The sequence below is a fragment of the Sprattus sprattus genome (genome assembly GCF_963457725.1).
Source record: "Sprattus sprattus genome assembly, chromosome: 6".
NCBI classification, from domain to species: Eukaryota; Metazoa; Chordata; class Actinopteri; order Clupeiformes; family Clupeidae; genus Sprattus; species Sprattus sprattus.
Genome location: NC_137925.1, coordinates 25135781 through 25155548, shown reverse-complemented (window position 1 = coordinate 25155548; position 19768 = coordinate 25135781). Strand labels below are relative to the sequence as shown.

Genomic DNA, 19768 nt, shown 5'->3' with positions numbered 1-19768 from the left:
CTTAACAGCTTCTTTGCATTTATTAACCCACCATAAGCAACCGTCATTTACTTGCAATCCAAAATAAAAGGCTCAAAGAAACATTAGCAATAATTGAAACCATCAACATTTTAAAAGGTTTTATCTAATGACAGAAAGCCTCCATCTATAAAAACATAAACAGAACCTACAAATTCTCATGATATTACTTTGGCATATGGGCAGGGTTGATTGATGTCCTATGATGTCTCAGTCTTGTTCCTCGGCTCCCCTTAACTTAAAATATTCTGTCTCCCTTTACTCAAATCCTCAGCTGAATAAAGTCAGTTTACATATTATGCACTTATTTGGTTAATTCAAGTGTGTTCAGGTAATCAAGGATGCAACTGATGTGTTCTGTCAGGTATATAGCAGGGGAAGGCATTAAATAAGTAGCTCCAGCAGGTCGGCCAACTCATTGCCAGTGGCCCTCTATTTACTTGATAGGTGATGTGCTTGAATACAGAACATACAGTACATGTCAAGCACATTTTTATTGTACACATTGGCCGTTCTTCAGAGAGGGACACTCCCAATGCGTTTGTGGGAAACGCTACTTTGTCGCACTGCTGTCTTCTTTTTACCATCTCTAAACGTGTTTTTCAGTGAGTTTCTCTTTTTCCACTGTAGGTGGCAGTAATGGGCTTTGTTGTGCCTCCAGTAGACCGCACAAGAAGAAGAACGCCTCACGTTGGAAGGCAATATGGCTGCGCGCATGAAGTAACAAGTCCACTAAGATTTTCTACGATAACATCTGAACAAGTTGTCCCTTACAGGTAATTACTAAGTGGCATGTAATACGGTTGACAGCTGATTCAAATTGGTTGTATCCATAGCATCAAACTGTTTTAAATGTACATGTTTTACGTCTGCAAAGTTGATCACGGTCAGTCAGTCCTTGTGATTGAATTTGACTTGATATTCTCACGTCATGTAAACTCCAACTTATTTACAATGATAATATTGATGGATTCTAAAATCTTTTTCGCAAGAATGCATGTATGTATTCATTTTTGTGGAAATGTATTGAAAGATTAACATCGCCCTTAAGCCTTGCGTGTTCTCCTGCGCATGTGACGAGGTACCTGATTGTGATACATTAGAATGATTTAATGAGATATTATGGGAATTTACTCTGGCTGCACTTACCTTCACAAAAAAAGCTTTCAAGTTCCTGCAGTGACATTTCTCTTGATGGTTTTGCAACATGAATCAAACAACAGTATATGAAGATGCAAGGAAAGTACAAGACAATAATATGAATTAGATAGCTAGATAGATAGATAGATAAATAGATAGATAGATAGATAGATGGATACCTTATTAATCCATCAACGGTACTTTTTGGAACATTCTGAAGAGCCGTATAATAAAAAGCGTACTCTAACCCTAACCCTAACCCTGAGAGAGCATAGAAGCCATTCCATTGGAATTCTATAATGGAACTAATTGTAACCAGATATAAAACAGTTGAATGGATCTTTCCATAGTAACACATTTAGTACTACAATGGTATACTTTTCATAACCCACAACTCCTTCTTACAGCCCTGCATTAACAGCATTAACACACTCATGTCAGTTAGTGTATTGTTGGTTGTATGGCAGAGTTTCATATAACCCCTAGTTCTGTGGACTAACTGAGGAATCAGAGTTGAAGTTGGAAGTTTAAACACTGCAACCCTTCACTAGAATGAAATGTGTGTATAACAATTGGTCAGAAACCTCACCAGGATAATAGCCATCATGTTAATGTACTGAATTACTTTGATTTGGAGACTGTAGTGACCCAGCAACAGAACAGCAGGACCAAACAAGAGACAGGCTTATGACTGGCAGATTTTTGTTTTGTTTTGAGTTTAGAGTGACAGGAACAAGCATGCAAAACCCTTGGAAACAGGTGGCACTAAACTGTCAAAAGCTTGCAGTCAACATGTTCAATGGTGTCTTTTTACAATATAGTTGGCAGTGTTCTTACATTTCAACACTGTTTCTTACATTTGGTCCCCACCTGGACCACAGAACTACAAAGTTCATAGCCTGGATGGCAACAAATATCATCAAAATTAATTTGAACTATAACAGACACAAAATATGATGTTGAACAGCCCAGGTCAGATGTGGTAACCCTAGTGTGGTGTTCGATTGATGAAAGTACTTTTTTTTCAAAAACATTTTGGAATAAGATGAATTCCAACATGAAAGAAAGTATAGTCGCAGAGGTTTCTGGTTTGGGTTTGGTGGTGACGTCACCGTATTCTGCATGTGCAAATTCTTTTTAGTAACTGCAAAGATTATGAAACAATTAAAGATAAGTATATGTACATTAGGTGTGGGGATCATAAGGTAGTTTACAGTCTGTTGTCACAATATATGGTATACGTCTCAACACGTTTGATAATTAATTAATCAAAAATTAGTTATTTAAGATTCAGGATTCAATATTAGTAATCCAGGAGGAAGAGGTGAGCATTTTTCCAAAACCTAGATAAGAGGTACACTATTTTACAGAATAGAACCGATGAAAAGGGCACTCTAATCCAAGGCATTAATTGTAAAAAGGCTTATTTTGACTATTAGTATTCACTGCCATACTGTTATAATTGTTGTTTATGAGAATAACCACTCTTATCAATAATCTGCACATGGAGCAGGAGAGGAGTTGTGCTGCTTGAATAGTTATGCAACAAACAAATGGTTTTGAATGGTCCTGTGTTTGAAAAAAAGTATCGATATTTTCTCTGTGTAGTGATAATCATGTTACAAGCACACATATTGTGATGCATTGCCGTCAATACTTTTTGTCTCACCTCTACATCTTACTTCGTAGGCTCTACTTCCCAAAATGATCTTATTTAGATATCATCAACACTCCTCATTGCTACATTCAAAGGATAGTCGGATTAATGACTCCCTGAATTAGTGTAGTTACAATTCACTACATTGATCTGTACCCGCTCTGTCACTTCTGGTAACATGAAGGACACTGATCCTCACACTTTCTGCATTTTTTGGAAAGTTTAGTCTCTTTGTACCTGCAATGTGCAGCCCCTTCTCTCTCCGCTTGACGGGCAATCACCTTCTGTCTTCCCACGATCAATATGCAGGATGAGGCTTGAGGGGTTGAAAGCCTGGAATGCTAATTCCACTGAATGCCAATGGAATACTGATTTGACTCTCATATCTGAAGCTGTACTATGTATGTGCTCCAATATGAGATCTGAAGAATGGCAGCATGGATCCTATATTGTAATAATAATAATAATAATAATACTTTATTTTTATATAGCGCTTTTCTAGATACTCAAAGACGCTTTACATAGGGCAAAGACAAACAAAACAATACAACAACAACAACAACAAAAATAGGAAGACAGAGGATCAAACAAAACAAAAAAAACAAACAGAACATTTTAGTAAAGTATTGTAAGACTGTCTATGCAGAATATGATGTCTGGCTGTACGGCACTTTCCAAGCAGTAGCTAGATTGGGATGTCTCCCCTCAGTTAAGTGTTCTTGGATGTCAGACGAGCTGAGGGAGTGAACCTTGACAGCCCACTGCATCAGGGGCAAACTTATTGCTATTGCTGTAATACAACAATGCTGCATTTCTTTAAACTAAGAGTTTGTGAGGCGTGGAGTTTCTTGCTCAGCGATTCTAAAGGAAACAAGAGCGAAACAGCAAGACTCCACTGAAGGTTTCCCATACATTAATGTCTACTTGATCTATTAAAAATACCAGGAGACAAAATGAAGTGGTAGCATCTCAGTTATTCATCTAAATATGCAGATATGAAGGTTGCGGAGGGCCTGCCGCTCCGTGGCTAAATTACTTCATAAGCACAAGCACATCTCAATTTGTCATTTACTGCATCAAGCTGTGCATCAAGGCCAGGGAGGGTTTCTCTGCTGTTCAAGTTTTTTGCTCCGTGTAAGACGTCCCTCATCCCTCTCTCCTGAAATTGATCAAATTGCTGAGTTGAAACAAAACACAGGAGACCTCAGCTGGAGGTCATGGTGACAGAGTGTCGCAGTGCAAATATTTGAATTATCTCTCTATGTTGCTCTGAGAAACAGATTTGTCAGTTTGGTTCCTTGATTGCCTTGTTTTTTTTGTCCGTAATTGTTTATCATACATGTCTGTGAATTCCAAACAGCCTTTAAATATGCCGTCCGCTGAAGTGTTCTCTGACGTCTACACTGTGGGATTGATTTAATCCAAGATGAATCACAACTGAACTGACGAATGGAAATAAATAAGTTTTGTAATTGGCAGAGAAGTAGAATGTACCCAGTGTTTATCTTTACCTCGATCCTCCTCTAATTGCAGTTTCTTGATATGCTTGTAAAATCTTTAAAGCATAATCCCCCAGCCGGGAGCCTGCTTTCATCAGGTTGCTTATCTTAAACCTGATTAGGCCTAATATAATCGGGGACCGCAGCGGCACACAACATTGCATTTTAATGGAACGCGTTGGCAAAACAGCTGCAGTAATTTCCTGCTCAGATATAGCCCTCGCATTCTTGAGCAGTGTGGCAGTATGTCACTGAGTTTCTGATTGACAGCATATTTGCTTGTGTGTCTGTGTGCCGTGAACATAATAGAAAGACTGCTGGCCTGGGGCTCAGTGTGCCACTGTTGAAATCAATGTTTGTGAGACGTATTCGTATGCACTGTGTGGCAGAGTGGATGTCGAAAAGCCATCTTTTATTAAAGGCCACCACATGTAAGCTACTTAGTATATCACATTGAAATATGTATCATTTGTTTTGAATATCAGTACTGAGTTCTATGGCAAGGAAAGCTAATTTCTTAAAATACGTTACATAGATAATGGGTCTTTGAAGGGTCTTGGTCCATGTTGTGTACGCAGTTTAAACTTCTCTGCTTTCTGCCCTGTGTGCCTTTGTGACTGGTGTTGAAGGGACTGTTTTTGTTATTTATTTGTTGAGGGAGATGTGTTTGTGTCCCTTTGAATAATTGGTCTGGTGCGGAGGGCGCACACATTGTGTATTCCGGCGGTGAGGCCCTTTAATGGGAACCCTCACACCAAACCTACATTATTAATGCTCTCATGCACTTAAATCCTGAAGATTTGTCCTTTATTTTCGTATCTTTTCTACAGTGTTGTAAACAAATACATAGTGCGCCCTGCCTCCAAATCGCTGTTCTCTCTGGAAATGAGCTCGACAGACAATAAACCTCCATAAATGGATTGGATCTCTCAATCAGCCCCGGAGAACCAGCAGCAGATTCATCTTGTCTTGATTTAGAAAACTCAACAATCCACAAAATGGGACAACCCCTAAGGTGTCTCGTGTGCTGTGTGTGAGCGTGTGAGTGTGAGTGTGTGTGTGTGTGTGTGTGTGTGTGTGTGTATTTGAAAAGGAGCGCATATGCCAATTTGCTGGAAACCCGCTCGCTCGCTGACTGCCTCTCAAATTGATTTGGGTCGCAACATGCTTCCTTAAGAGTGGAAAGGCGTAAGGTGAGCAGCATGAAATTGACTGCCGAAATGTAGTGCCGGACGTGAGTGACATTTCAAGGTAGGCCACTTGGCAGGGTTTTCTTACGCAGATGCATTCATGAGGTGTCCACATGAGCCTCACAGCTCCGGTGTCTGGGGAGTGTGCCTGGGGTGGGCCTGGCTGTGACTGCTCTCTCCCTGGAGATGTAAGCTGCATGTTTCATCTTGGCTGGCCGCCACAGTAAGCTACCCTGCCCAGAGGCTGCTTGTGCAGAGTTCCAGAGGATGTAACCGAGCTGCTGCTGTTGCGAACCGCCATCCGTGGTGACGGCGTGGCCGGCCAAAAATGCTTAAAATGTAGGTGATGTGAGGCCAATTGCATACCCGAAAGGCTGAGTTTGAAAGGCTGAAGGTTTCTTCCAGAAAATGGAACCGAGGGACAGGTTCAGTGCCTCAGCCACGGCTCGCTGTGGTTAGCTCACGCCTGTCAAAAAAATCACTGAATGATTGGATTCATAGTTCGACTGTGCTGTTAAGAGGAAAAGATGGCTTAAGTTATTCCCAGCACGCACTTTAACCCTATCACTGCTTTGTATGTTCATGTCAATCATATAGCCTGGGTTGAACGTGGCAATTCTGGTTTACATTTTTTTTCCAAACCTGGCAATTCTGGTTTAAATCAAAAGGTGATGAGAACACCTGCAGGTTGTTGCTCACAAGATATTGCATTGCAGACAGACATCGAATCAAGATTTTGGTTGAAGGCTGTTACCAACACGTTTAAAATGATCTCATGGTTTAAACACGTTTAAGATGATCTCATAGTTTATACAGTTAGTCATGGTCAGATGTTGCAAATGTATTTGGCAGTGTCCCAGGCAGGTTTGAGTTGGGAGTTATTTTAGTGGCAAGTCTATTCATCTTCCCGTGATTCTTAAGGCAAGGATAAGACTTCAGGCCATTCCCACCACTCAACTAATTGACTGAGTCTGGTAATGGCACCTCTGCCTCTGAGCGGGAAAGGCAGACATTAGCCTCCTGCCCTCGCTTTTGCGTCAGGCTGATTTGAGAACTGCCACGTCCATCCCCTGGTCCTCCCCTCTGGCTTGCTTCCAGGCGCCCCCCGCTGCCCCCCTCCCCCCCCTGCTTCCGGGCCCTCTCACACCGTTACCTGTCCAGTGAAGATAACGAACCAGGAGGGGCATGGTGTCGCAAGCCGATAAAGCCCCCCACTTACCTGTCCTATCCAAATAAAGGCATAAAAAAAAGCCCCAAAATAAATCTTAAAAAAAAAAGATAACGAACCAGGCAGCGTGAGGTAGCTCCTATGGCTGCAGGGCAGGCCCATGGTGGAGCTCTGCTCTCCTTTCTCAGTGCCACTTGGACCCCGAGTTCCAGCTGTATAATCACTCTGACAAAGTCCTCTTCAGTAGCTCCAGGTGTCCAGTGGAGACAGACAGGCGGATTGAGTGTTTTTGCAAAATGCCACTTCAACACAGACGCTGCTGCGCCCGCGGTGGATAGACAAGTCAATTCTGATGAAACTTTAATGAATTTAAGGCCTGCCTGATAATTAGGTTTACTCTCTTGCCAGGAAGCAGCCCGGAGGACGGACAAAAGGACAGCCAGAAGAAGCTCGCCGGACACACAGACACCATGTCCAAGATTTCGAAGGCGGCCAAGGCGGTGAAGAAGCTGGACACAGGCAACCTGATTCGGGCAATCGTGAGGTCAGGCCAGGCAGCCCCAGGCCCGCCGCTCGGCCCTATTCTGGGACAGGTGAGTGGGGACATCTCGACCTACACCAGTCATCCGCAGCACGGAAAATCATTAGGTTCTGTCAGGGTTTCATTTTGTATCGGGTGTTTGTGTGAGACATGTGTGTTTGTGAGACGTGTGTGTGCGTGTGCGTGTGCGTGTGTGTGTGTGTGTGAGACGTGTGTGTGTGCACGTGTGTATGAGATGTGTGTGTGTGACACGTGTTTGTGTGTGTGTGAGACGTGTGTGAGACGTGTGTGTGTGTGTGAGACGCATTCATATCTGCTTCTAATTTTATATCGTAATGGTGCCATTACACAGTCCTGGAGCCCATAATGATAATAAATTATTCTGACACGGCAGAAAGACAATGTACTTGTCCTCTGAGGTGTGAGTGTGTGTCTGCTTGTAGATTTGTATGTGAGTGTGTGTGTGTGTGTGTGTGTGTGTGTGCTTGTGTGTGTATGTGTTCCTACTCATCCGAGATGTTCCATGTGAGGTGAACTGCAAAACAAGCGAAGCAAAACAATGCCATATGTTTGCGTAACCGTGCACTCAGCGAGCACACTTTGGTTTAGAGTGTCTGCCCCCATTTTACTTTGTGCGTGTGTGTGCTTGCGTGTGCATGTGCACAAACAGACACCCAACCCCCCACACCTCCCAGCCCCCACTCATTTCTTTATCTCTCTCTCTTTCCTCTCCTCCGTACTCCTTCTCCGTGTAGTAAACTGTAAATAAATTGTATTCGGCAGCCGTTGTGCTCCGGGCACCAGCCCTTTAATCTTCCCTCTTCTCTCTTCCCTCCATTTCTTTCCCTCCTTTCCTCTGCCTAACCACCCCTGACAGGGGAAGGCGCACAGAGGTAGGCTGCTGTCGGCCGTGGGGCAAATTTAAACAAACGAGAGAAATAAAAGGGGGAGCAGGTGAAGAAGAAGAGGAACTGACAGTGTCGGTGGGGGAGAATAATTACATTCCTGAGCAGAATTAGCACAGCCGAGCGGTGAGAAAGAATAAATGGTAGAACGAAATAAAAGAGAGGAAGTCGGAACTTTAGACTGAAAGTGTTTTTTGTTAACTTATCATTAGGATCTAGTGTGTGTGTGTGTGTGTGTGTGTGTGTGTGTGTGTGTGTGTGTGTGTACCTGTCTCTATGGTCACAAATAGCCAGAAGGGGGGGGGAGACGCTGACTCAACGTATGACTTGCGTACATAACCCCAAAACAGGTGTTGCAAACACCAGGAAGAATACATTTAACTGTCCTGCTCTGTTTATTCCTCTCTCGCTCTCTCTGTTAATTCCTCTCTCGCTCTCTCTTTTTATTCCTCTCTCGCTCTCTCTATTTATTTCACATATGCACAACACACTCAAAAAACCCTCTTACCCTCTCATCTCATCTGGTGCGCATAGGCATCCAGTTTTCTCTCTCATTTTTCCCATTTTATTAGTGAGCTGAAGAGATGCCTGCTGGGGGTTGTGCAGCGTTTGAAATGTAGAGCGCGGGCGGCTGGGGGAGATGAAAGCACGAGCGAGTGGGACCCTCAGACCGCCTCACCTCCCCAGCCAGCCTCTCTGAAATCCATCTGAAGCTGGCCAGAGCTGAGCTCCCGGGAGAACAGTCTCCCCTCTTCAATTAATAAATAGGCTTTTTTGTCAAGCAGTCACGCATGTAAAAAAGTGTGTGTGTGTGTGTGCTGTAGGTTGTTTCGGGCCCTTTTTAATACAGCCTGTAAATATTCACAGTAAATCACCTTTTGAGGTGGAATACGAGCTCTTAGCGCTCTGACAAATGAGTCTCATTTCAATTCATATGAGCATTAAAGCTCACATGTGCACGGCTGGGGGGGGGGGGGGGGGGGGTGTAAGCTGGACTGGGATGCATTAGTGCCTACTAATGGAGATTGAATGGTCCCCACCATCCCCCCTTTGGTGTCCTCCACACCGGGCAACACATCCATTCCAACACCCTCGCTCACTGGGGCAACAAGCTGATGCCTGTCGTTAGGTAATTGCAGACGCACGAGGGCCGGTGTGGGCTGATGCCGGTGTAATTGTGATTGATGGTAAATGTCTAGGTGAGCACCTTACAGCCTGACACCACACACAGTGGTGATGCTTGGGTGGGGGGTGGGGTTGGCCTAATAGCATGCTGCTCCACCCCCTAACAGCTATGAGCTTTTAACTGGCATTACACGCCCACGCACCCACGATTGATGCCACCGTATGCGGGCCAGCACTGTTTACACAACACGGAGATAAAAACCCATTCAACACTTATTCAAAAGGAAAATCACTAAATTAATTCGAGGTGGCTGTTTTTGCCACTGCATAAATCTCCCTTACACTTGGGAATGGATTATGAGTGAGCACCCGTGCTTGTTTCTCTTCATGCTCTGAGTGTGTGGGTGTGTTCGGGTGCCTCATGAAAGGGAGAAAAAGAGACAAGGCTGAGATGCAGCCGTCTCAATCCCCTGGGTGACGGCCTGTCATCGAGTGATGGGTTTCAGCACCAGGCAGACAACATGTCAAGAGTGAGAGAGGAGGAGAGAGAGGAGGAGAGAGAGGAGGAGAGAGAGGAGGATAGAGAGGTGAGGGGAGAGAGAGAAAGGAGAGAGAGGAGGAGAGAGAGCAGCACTTTCCAACACCCTGTTCTGGGAAATGGAGGCTGTCCTGGACATGAAACAAGCAGTCATGCTTCTCGGTACACGAACACATACACAGACACGCACTTACACACACACACACACACACACACACACACACACTTTTTCATTTTATTATTATTGTTATTATTTTTTAAGTCCCGACAAAGGAGAACCGAGTCAAGCAGTGCTGATGTTCATTCCTTCAAGAGAGAAAAGGCACTTAACTATGAAATGTTTCAGTCTAACTGAATCTCACGTCCTTTGAGAGCTCCATGCCACAGTAGGCTGCCAGAACCCAGGCAGGATGAATCACACTTTGCAATAATGGGATGAGTTTCTCTACTGTTCTCATCTTGGCTCACTCAGTTTTGAGGGCGGTGTGTGTGTGGGGACAGTCCTATAGCAAAAAGCAGGCTGTCATCCCTTTGTGTGGCCAACCAACAGGCCTCTTGGGACTTGTAGTCATCCTGTGGGGATTCTGGAGTCCTTTGTTGGTGCCCCTTTATGGAGTTTGCGTGCAACAACAACAAATACCACATTTTTCGTGAAACGGCAGACTCCTACAGCTCACGTGAGATGTAGGCAGGTCCGAGCGCGGCCTCGGTGTGGTCAAGGTCGACGCGGGCATGGCTGTGCGTGCGCGAGATCGTGTGGTAGCGCGACGGCGGCAGCGAGCCCGGCAAGTTCATTCCGTCCAGCCGGCGCTCCTCTCCCTCTGCCCCGCATCCTCCCCCGTCCACGTCGGCCTCCCCAGCCCCTGCTGTCCTCCCGGGTGCCTCGCCCGCTGCCTGTGGCTTCTGATGCTGCCGCCCCCGTCGTCGATGCCGCTGCTCCCAGGCCGAACTCAACTTCACCGCCAGAGCGAGGAGGTTCTTCCCCAGGAAGATGGTAGAGACGCGCGGGTCCCGATACCACAGTACGCCCGCCCCCCGCAGCAGCAGTGTTAGCACGTTGATGGTGACCAAGCTGAGCCAGGGGTAGACGGCCTCCCGGCGGTGCCCAGGACCCGGCTCCTGCTGGTGGGCCGGCGGATGCGGGGCGGCCCTGGGCCCGCCGACGGTGCCCAGCTCGGTGAGCGAGACGCAGGGCAGCAGCAGCAGGAGCACGTAGCAGTAGAAGAACACCAGGCCCTCGGCCCAGAGCGGGGCGGTGCTGCTCCCCGCTCCCCCGGTGCTGGCCTCCCACAGCCCGGCCTGGAGGTCCAGCACGTCCAGCAGGTCCAGAACCACCCAGAGCAGGCGGCCGCGCACCTCCTGCTTGCGGCGCAGCGGCGTGACGTGCTCGGCGCCTGTGAGGATGATGAAGAGTGACGGCAGGCAGACGGACAGCAGCAGCGTCAGGGTCTTGCGCGCCAGCGGGTCGGGTGGCCGGCGCTCCTGCCGGTAGTTCTGGCACACGAAGAAGAGCTTGAGCTGGAGCAGGGACAGGAAGAGGAACCACAGGGCGCTGGCGAAACCGCGACGGGGCGAGCCGGCCTCCGATACCACCCCCGCCGACACGAAGCGCAGCGCCAGCAGGAAGCAGAGGTCGCCCAGGGCAACCGCCACGCATGGCCACACACCGGGGTGCCCCTGGGAGCTGCTGCGGGCTCCCAGCATGCTCTGCTCCAGCAGGTAGAGATCCACCACCGCCATTGTGCTCACAGTCACCAGGGTGGAGACGCACACCTGGGGAGAGGGCACCATCCCTGCAAGGGCAAAGATAAGACTTAGGACGAAGTTTGGCATACACACACACACACACACACAAGAAAACCTGCCCATCATGCCTTTCTAAAAGGTGCAGACTTTCCTTTTTCTACCTTGTTTGAATTGCTGAATGCACAAGGTGTTGTTAATGACCTGCTGGAAGCCGTCATATTCCCTGGTGACGCCTCACGCTGCTATCTGCCTGGTTCAGAGCATTCTGAGCACGTCTGCTCTGCTTCTCCAAGGCCTTGTCTAATTGTTTTCTCCCAAGAAGATGCGGTGGATAACAAGGGGTTTTTCTTCGAAACGCTGTCTTGGGTTTTTACACTCACATATTTGCTCACTTACAGACAGATTCTCCCTCCTTCTCACACTCTCCTCACGGACAGATAACTAACACATACACACACACACAAACACAGACGCGTGCACACACAGGCTAATACATTTTTCATTCAAACTCAAACATTTACACTTCCTCTCTCTGCCCTCTGCGTGTTTGTGTACTTACCCCAGATTTCCTGTCTGTAAATAGCTCAGTTTTGTAGAAAACAATGCGCGGGGGTCCAGACCTCCCTTTTTTTCATCTTCTTCATTATTTATTAAGTGTATTCTAGTGCAGTCAGGCATACTGTCAAATCCTGTTTTTCCCTGGCGTTTCGCCTGCCCTGTTGATTTTCCATTATGGCGACTTAAAGGGCTTAGCGCCAAACAATCTAGTTGACTTGGAAGCGTCATTTGTAATGTGCTACTTACCTGTGTGCTTGTAGGAGCGTGGCGAATGTGGTTGTATGCATTATATTGTGTGCATATCTGTGTGTGTGTGTGTTTCGCCACAAATTACCTTCTCTCAGGGTGGTGTCAGCATCCGTCCACCACTCTTGTTGAGTATAAATTTCATAATTTCTCCTATGAGCCGTATTTCAGCTGTGGACAGTATAAAACCGCTGTATTGATCCGCCTAGAGAAATCATCACTGACTTTACAGTGAAATCGAAGCCTCCCCTCCTTAGCCCATTGAGCTCAAAGGCGCGTAGCTTATGGGTTCTGGCAGAATGGATCGTGTGTCAGGTAGCAGCCACCGCGCCTGTCACGACTCTGCAAAGTCAATGGACTTTTAACACCAAAATCATTAGCATTTAGAAAAAGCAACGTAATGACAGCTTTGGCGATCCCGTGGAGGGTCTCTACGCAGATATCCTAGTGCTGTGATTGAAGGTCCTGAGGAGAGTTTTTATCTGTTCGCTTGCAGGGAGCACGGGGGGTTAACTATGCAAGCCATGACGAGACTGATTTGAGTTGCTCTGAGCTCGAAGAGGGAACAGAGAGACTCAAAGCGTGATTCATTCTGGTGATTTTTTTTACAGGCCTAATAAAGTGTTACTGCATGATGGTAATAGTTCATAAATAAATGCAGAGGAAAGAGGGGAGGGGGGAGGAGAGAGTTTGCAGAAAGATGAAGGGAGCAGAGAGAGGAATGCAGGAGACAAAAAGCTCTGGAGGAAGACCTGTTTCATTTGAGGGGAGGCCAGTTTTTTTTTTTCTATAAAAAGAGCGAAAAGTGGCATTTTACATCTGCTGGGTGGGCAGAGATTCAAATGTATTCATCTTTGAGGAAGAGTTGAAATTAAAGGCATTATAGCAGGCGTGGAGAAGATGAGGGAAATGTGTTGGTGAATGACCTAGAATGATTAAGCTGGTGAGAGCCAGACGCAGGGAGATGAAATGGAACTCTGCGTCTTTTAATATCTGATTATCCCCCAAAAGCGTGTTTTCTTTTTTCCCTTAAATATATCCACAACGATCCACGATGTGTCTGATTCTTGAAATTTCAGCACGTCTCGTGTAGCAGCCTGGGTAAATGGCTGAATACATGGGGGAAGTAGTAGTAGCAGCAGCAGACAGAGGCCCCCCACTTCTATCCATCACGTTATTTTGGCCTGGCTGAGTGGCATCGTATTGGATGCACAAATACGAAAGAGTTTCCTGCCTGACTACTGTTTATCTGTGTGTACTTACTAGTTATCTTGTCTGACAAGTCAGCGTCTTATCTACTCGACTGTTTAGGGGGCCATCTGAATGTGAAGTCATAAGTAATCATTCGTCGTCCCGTGACAGTAATGGCAGCAGGATGCCATTGCAGACTATTTTACATTATGTCTTAATTGTCTGCTGAGACACAGAGGACATTTGATTGACTGTGTGTGTTATAACAGCTCAAAGATTTAAAATATGCAAAACACTGTGATTTTTTTTGCATTCTGTATTGCCATCCGGTGGGGAAGCAGGCCCCGGTGTGTGTGTGTTATTACCAAGATATAACCGTCTGTAAATTCAGCATTTTCAGTTGCAATGTACCCATCATTTTATGTTTTCTACAACTGGAGGTGAGCCAGGTGCTCTTCTGTGTAAACGGCAAGATGGATTGCCCTTGACAGTAATTCCACTAGAAGAGTGGACCATTATCAGAGTCATATTCTCCATATTTGTATTACAGAAGTAATGAAGTGTCCATCTAGTGGAGACATGACTGAAGACACCATTTATGTCTAAAGTGCTGCTGCTGAGAACAGTGTTGTAAGTGTAGTGATAGCTAGTGACAGCTAATATTACGTGGATGTAACATTTCGTGAATGTAACAGTGACGTTAACAAGTATGCGTGCCCTACTTTTTTTCAGAGAAACGCAACATGTAGCGCTTTATAAAGTTGTCTACCACGAAATTGTGACATTATTTCGCCTTAAAACTAAAACCAACATTAATATTTAACTTTCAATACTAGAGGTTATTACAGCAAAAAGTGTAGTTACCCAAAGCATGCGGTACAGATCTTGATGCTCCTGCTGACTTGATTTGCGGTCAGTAGAATGTTCCTTCAATTTGCCTTGACGACTTGGTTTCCGACAGATTTGACCCGATATTCACACAATGTAAAACCTGTATTGAAGTGACATGTGATATTGCACGAATCCCTCGAATATTCCCTTTTCTCTTTTCTTGCTGTGTGCAACATCGCTTCATTCCTACATTTAAAAGTCTCCATTTGCTCACCTATCGATCAAAATAAGATCTCTCATTCGGTTCGCGAATAAAAATAAGACAACGCGAGGACAGTTTCTCTTTGAAATGTCAGATTATTTAGTCCATATTTAGTAAGCGATGACAAACGATTTTAATCCGCTAGCACAGGCGTTCGGTATATCCTTAGTTGTCCCCGCCAGTATAGTGCTCTCTGCTTCTCACTTGAGACTGCCTTCTCCGGGGCTAGTCGGCTTGTATATAAGGAGTCGAAGTCAGTCAGAAGTGGAACGCTGTCTTTTGCTGAATCACTACCAGAATCGACCTTACCACGAAGATAATCTAACAAAACCAGTAATTCGTTAAGTTTTTGACAATGATGAGGGTCCAAAACAGAGAGCCGTCAGAGTGCGCTGTGACTTTATGGTTGCAGCGTTAATTTGTAGGCAGGTTACGTGCTCCTGCACCCCTCCCCACTGGGTTTCTTGCACACTCCCCCCGTTTTGCTCTCCTTCCAGCCCCCTCTGTTTAACCACCATGTCCATAACTTTAAAAACAGGCGGGGATGGTTGAATATATACTATACAGGCCACCCATAAAGTCCCTGAGCATTGATAATTATGCGTTGAGAAATCATAACAATGGTAATTGCATTATAATAAAACGACGTACATCTTTGATTACCCTGCCACACACTGTGAGAAATGAGTGCCCTGCTGGAGCCAGAGGCGGCAGCATGTTTATTTTACTACCCAGATGTTACTGTTACTACTCCAATTAATCCCCTTTGCACCATCTCTCTCTCTCTCTCTCTCTGTCTCCTCTCTCTCTTTCTGTCTCCTCTCTCCTCCTTGCACCTTTGTTCTCCCAGCTTAATTGCAGCCCTTCTGTCTTCTTTCGGCCGCGGTTGTCTGTCTGAATTGTAGGCATGCTTTTTTTTAAGAAGCAGTTTTTATTTTAAATGAAAAATAAATCCACACACACACACACACAAACACAAATTGAATGACCCCCCCCCCCCCCCCCCCCCCCAGCTGCCACTGGCCAATGCAGAAACATTGGAGTGGGATTTCTTAAAGCAAATGATCTGGTGTTTCAGTGGTTGCTGCCTGGAGTCTGATGATAAAAGACCAAGCTTCATCCTGTTAACCATTCCATGTTACTTGCTGTGCTCAGCCATGCCTGCCTCCATTCCCTCAATGTCACATCTAAATTCACAGGGCTCTCTCATCATCAGGCTACACAACATCTTATGCACACACACACATGTGCGCACTCACCTCACACACATGTGTGCACTTACACACACATTTTGTTGCTTCATAGTAGGGGGTCATCATTGACTTTTCTTAATCCTGTAAGTAGCAGGCTGGTAGCTTTCTTATGTTTTAGAGGGGATCAGCCCTCTTGTCACAATCGGCTACGCGCTCGACTGGCTCTCAGGGAGAGATTTTCTGTTCTCTGAAATCAGTTTTTTTTTCTCTCTCCACCCTTATATCCCTTTCATTCCCACATATCTCTCTCTCTCTCTCTCTCTCTCTCTCTCTCTCTCTCTCTCTCTCTCTCTCTCTTTTTCTTTCGTTCTTTCTTTCTTTCTCTCTCTCTCTCTCTCTCTCACTCTCTGCTTTTCTGCTCCCTTCCTTCCCAGTGGGTGTGGTTGAAGGTCACTCTGCTCCAGCCCTCTCCCTCTGTGTGCCGTCAGATGGGGAGAAAGTAGGAAAGGGTATGAGGAAGAGAGCGAGGAATGAGGAGAGGAGAGGGTGTGAATGTGGGAAGAGGTTGCAGGAGATGGAGAGGGGCTAGAGAGGCGAGACGATGAGTGCCCACAGCACTGCGCAGTCATCACTTTACAGCCCCACCCACTCTCTCTCCCCTCCCCCCCCCCCCCCCCCGCTTTACCAGCAGGAGGAAGTTTTGGAAGGACACATGGCTTTCAGAGACACTCGCTCAGTGTTGGGCACCTGAGCAGCGCCCGGATGTTTCTAGCATGCTGGAGCCAGAGCACTACCCTTCACCACGCCACCATCTGCCAATCACACCGCCCATCAGGCCCAGCCTCAGGTTTGCCCATGGCAGACGCTCCAGGCATCTGCCAGTGGGTCCTAGAATGAAAGCCATCTGGCAAGGAAAAGGCCGAGGGCAATTGCAAAGCGATGAACGACTAGCATACATGATTTAACAAACCAAAGTTTTGGTGATTGTCTTGACTATCTAATGGCAACTCCTGAAGAAAGATTTGTCACAGAATCTGATGAGTAACCATTCATACATAACCTTTGAATAATGTCAACTGAAAATGTATGTCTTATTTGTTAGGGTAAGACACATAAAGCTGCTGTTAGCAATACTTAATTAGACAGACTTTGGATGGCTGACTTTCCTTTCTGATCTCAAACATCAAATTGTTTCTAAGACTCTTATGATATCTCAATCAGCCACTGCCATGGGTCCAGACGTATCAATCGATTAGGAAGCATCCAAAGAGACAGGGCATGTCTGGCTGTTTCTCCAGGATGTACACTGCATATTGGAAGAAGGGTGGTAGATCCCTCACAGAACATGGCTTACAGCAGAGTCTTCCTGCACCGCAGTCAATTTGTTCCGTCTTTTAAAAGCTGCAGCCTGTGGGTCAGAATGCAGAATTGGTAAAGGTACATTTTTGTTCAGTCAATTAATATTTCACATGGTAACAGCGTGAACCTGGCCTGCTTTCCTGAGCCAGCATATCCCACACTGAGAGTCTACTTTTACTCCTTGCTAGGAGGAAAAATGGAGTGCCAAGTGCATGTGGTCCACTTTATTCCCCAAAGTAGCCCATTTGACACCGCCGAGTGCAGGGTCCCTCTCAGTCTAAAAGGAATTGTCGAAAGAGCAATTCTCAGCCTAATCCATTTCTGGATTTCAAGCGGTTCTCAGGCAAAGCTGAGTGACTTCATGCTAATCCTTTGTTTCCCATAAAGGCTCTGCAGGGTGCCCTAAGCCAAATGGGGGTCTGAGCTAGAGGTCGGGGGTCAACATGCCACATCTTTAGCGTTGACTTTGATTAAGCTGTTGGCCAGAAGCACTTAATGTCTCCGCACATGAATGCAGTGACCAGGGCGTAGCTGATAGGCAACATGGGAACGCTTCAGATTATTTTCTGCCATCGTCCACGGACTGCAGGGGACACCAGTGACCTACCTTTCTTTCTCTTGGCACGGGGAAGACTGAAGCCTCCAGCCTGACACCGTTCGGAGGCGTGGCGCGGGCGCCGTTGCCCGTGCAACAGGAGGGCGCGTGTAGTGTGAGCGGTTAAAGTTAATCAGCTGTATGACACCTTGATAGGGATGGCTGCGATAAAACAAGAAGAGCGCCGGAGATTAAATTAGGTGCGGGATGAAGGTAATTAATGAGAGTGTCTCACTCGGTGGAGTTTAATTAACCCTGTGTCCTAGCCTTGCGTCAGAAAGCCCCCCCACCCCCACCCCCTCAATATCGTTGCCCACCCTCGCCCCACTGCCACAGTCTGCCAGGGCTATTAATCCCCCCTCTGAGACTGTCCCCTGCCTGTGTGCCTTCTGTGCTTGCTTACACTGGCCTGCCTCGTATCTCAGGGCTACTGATTCAGTAATGTGGCGTATGAGGAGGAGGAGGAGGCTTGCTTCGTCCCCTGGAGTCTGTCTGCAGATGTTGCTAAGCTCCAGCTGCTGTGGGCTGACCAGCCTTCCCTGCTCCTTCATGCATTCCCTTTTTCTCTGTGTCTCTCCCCTCTTTGCGCTGTCGTACTCACTCCATCTCTCTCTCTCTCTCTCTCTCTCTCTCTCTCTCTCTCTCTCTCTCTCTCTCTGTCTGTCTGTTTCTCTCTATCTCTCTCTCTCTCTCTCTGTCTCACTCTCTTTCTCTATCTCAAACACATTCACAGGCATGCTCTCCTCCCCCCCCCCACACACACACACATATGCGTAGACAGGCCATCCCATTTATTTTCTGCCTTACACATTGCCTTCCAGAAAACATTCCTCTCACTCCTGCATGGTATATTCATGATTATCCTGCATGGCGGTTCACCACATCCGTCCTTGATACTCCCCCTGTCCCACTTTATCAGTGGATATATTGATCCCCAATTCTGTCCTTACGAAGAGCATGCTTCTAATCTACCATACTCATCCTTCTAGTTTGTAGGCACACACACACACACATACACACACACACACACACGCAACACACACACACACACACACACACTGCCTCTGGTTTGCATAAGCATCCCTTTCACGCTCTCTTTTTTCTCTCTCTCTCTTTAGCCTTATCGGAGCTATCTTGTTAAAAAAATTACTGAAGTTTAAAGGTTCGATCACATTAGTCTGATAACTGACAAGGGAGATGGGCTGTGAGCGGTGAGACGGTCACTAGAGATCAGGGGAGGAGTTGGGGGTCAGGAGAACAAGGCCAAGATATACTGTGAATTTACTTGCCTTAATCAAACCTGTAATCACACCGATTGAAATTCAAATTGGACGGAGCATATGCCCTCTGCGATTTTAATGCAGATTGGAAGAGATCAGAGACGTCGCCTCTGCTTCATTTAACTCACAGCCCATGAAAGATTCAGTGATTCACGCCATTAAAATAGTAAACATCCTCGGTATTCTTTAAAGATCATGAGTTCCTTGTTCAGCCACAGTCCAGCGCACACCTTTGTGGTGAGCAGGAGCCATATTGTAACCGAATGCTTTGTTCACTTCTGTTAGAAAATGGAAGAGGGCACCAAAACCAAAGAGCTATTGGATTTAATTGGCCAACTGGGCAAAGGGATGATTATATCGTGGGTTTTAGAGGGCTAGATTGGCAATTTGGCTCAAACACAAAAGTGATTGCGCCTCTGCCGCACCCACCCCCCTACCCCCCATAACCCCCCCCCCTGTAAATGCCCTGAAACGCAGTGAAGCATGGCCGTGCCTTTCAAAGAGCTCCAAAGACGGACAGCCTCAAGAATTTCATTTCAATTATCAGTGAAACTCCATTATTCGAGTGGAGCCATTACGCCTGTGAAAAACTAAAAAGAGAACTTGTCCACACACACCCCCCCCCCACAGTGGGCGTTGTGTCTCTGTGTGTGTGCAGGAATGGAAGGTCTGCCCTCCAGTCTGTCCACTATTAGAGAAGGCTGATGTCAAACCTCACTCTCCATC

General features: G+C 46.3%; 2 protein-coding genes across 3 annotated transcripts in view; one reads left to right on the top strand and one right to left on the bottom strand.

Annotated features, from left to right (window-relative positions):
- Positions 1-696: 696 nt before the first annotated feature.
- mrpl11 (mitochondrial ribosomal protein L11) overlaps positions 697-19768 on the top strand; it is a 28336-nt gene continuing 9264 nt past the window's right edge. Inside the window, exons 1-2 of one of the 2 annotated variants that reach the window (XM_080840651.1) lie at positions 697-794; positions 7085-7265. In XM_080840651.1, the coding sequence (XP_080696777.1) occupies positions 7143-7265 (123 nt within the window). In that variant the 5' untranslated portion in view covers positions 697-794; positions 7085-7142. Of the gene's footprint in view, positions 795-7080; positions 7266-19768 lie in introns of both variants that reach the window. The other variant, XM_080840650.1, reaches the window with a different exon arrangement.
- tmem265 (transmembrane protein 265) lies at positions 10448-11572 on the bottom strand (the record flags this gene model as incomplete). The annotated part of the gene is made up of 1 exon (XM_080840246.1): positions 10448-11572. The coding sequence occupies one exon, from the start codon at positions 11570-11572 to the stop codon at positions 10448-10450; it is 1125 nt and encodes a 374-aa protein (XP_080696372.1).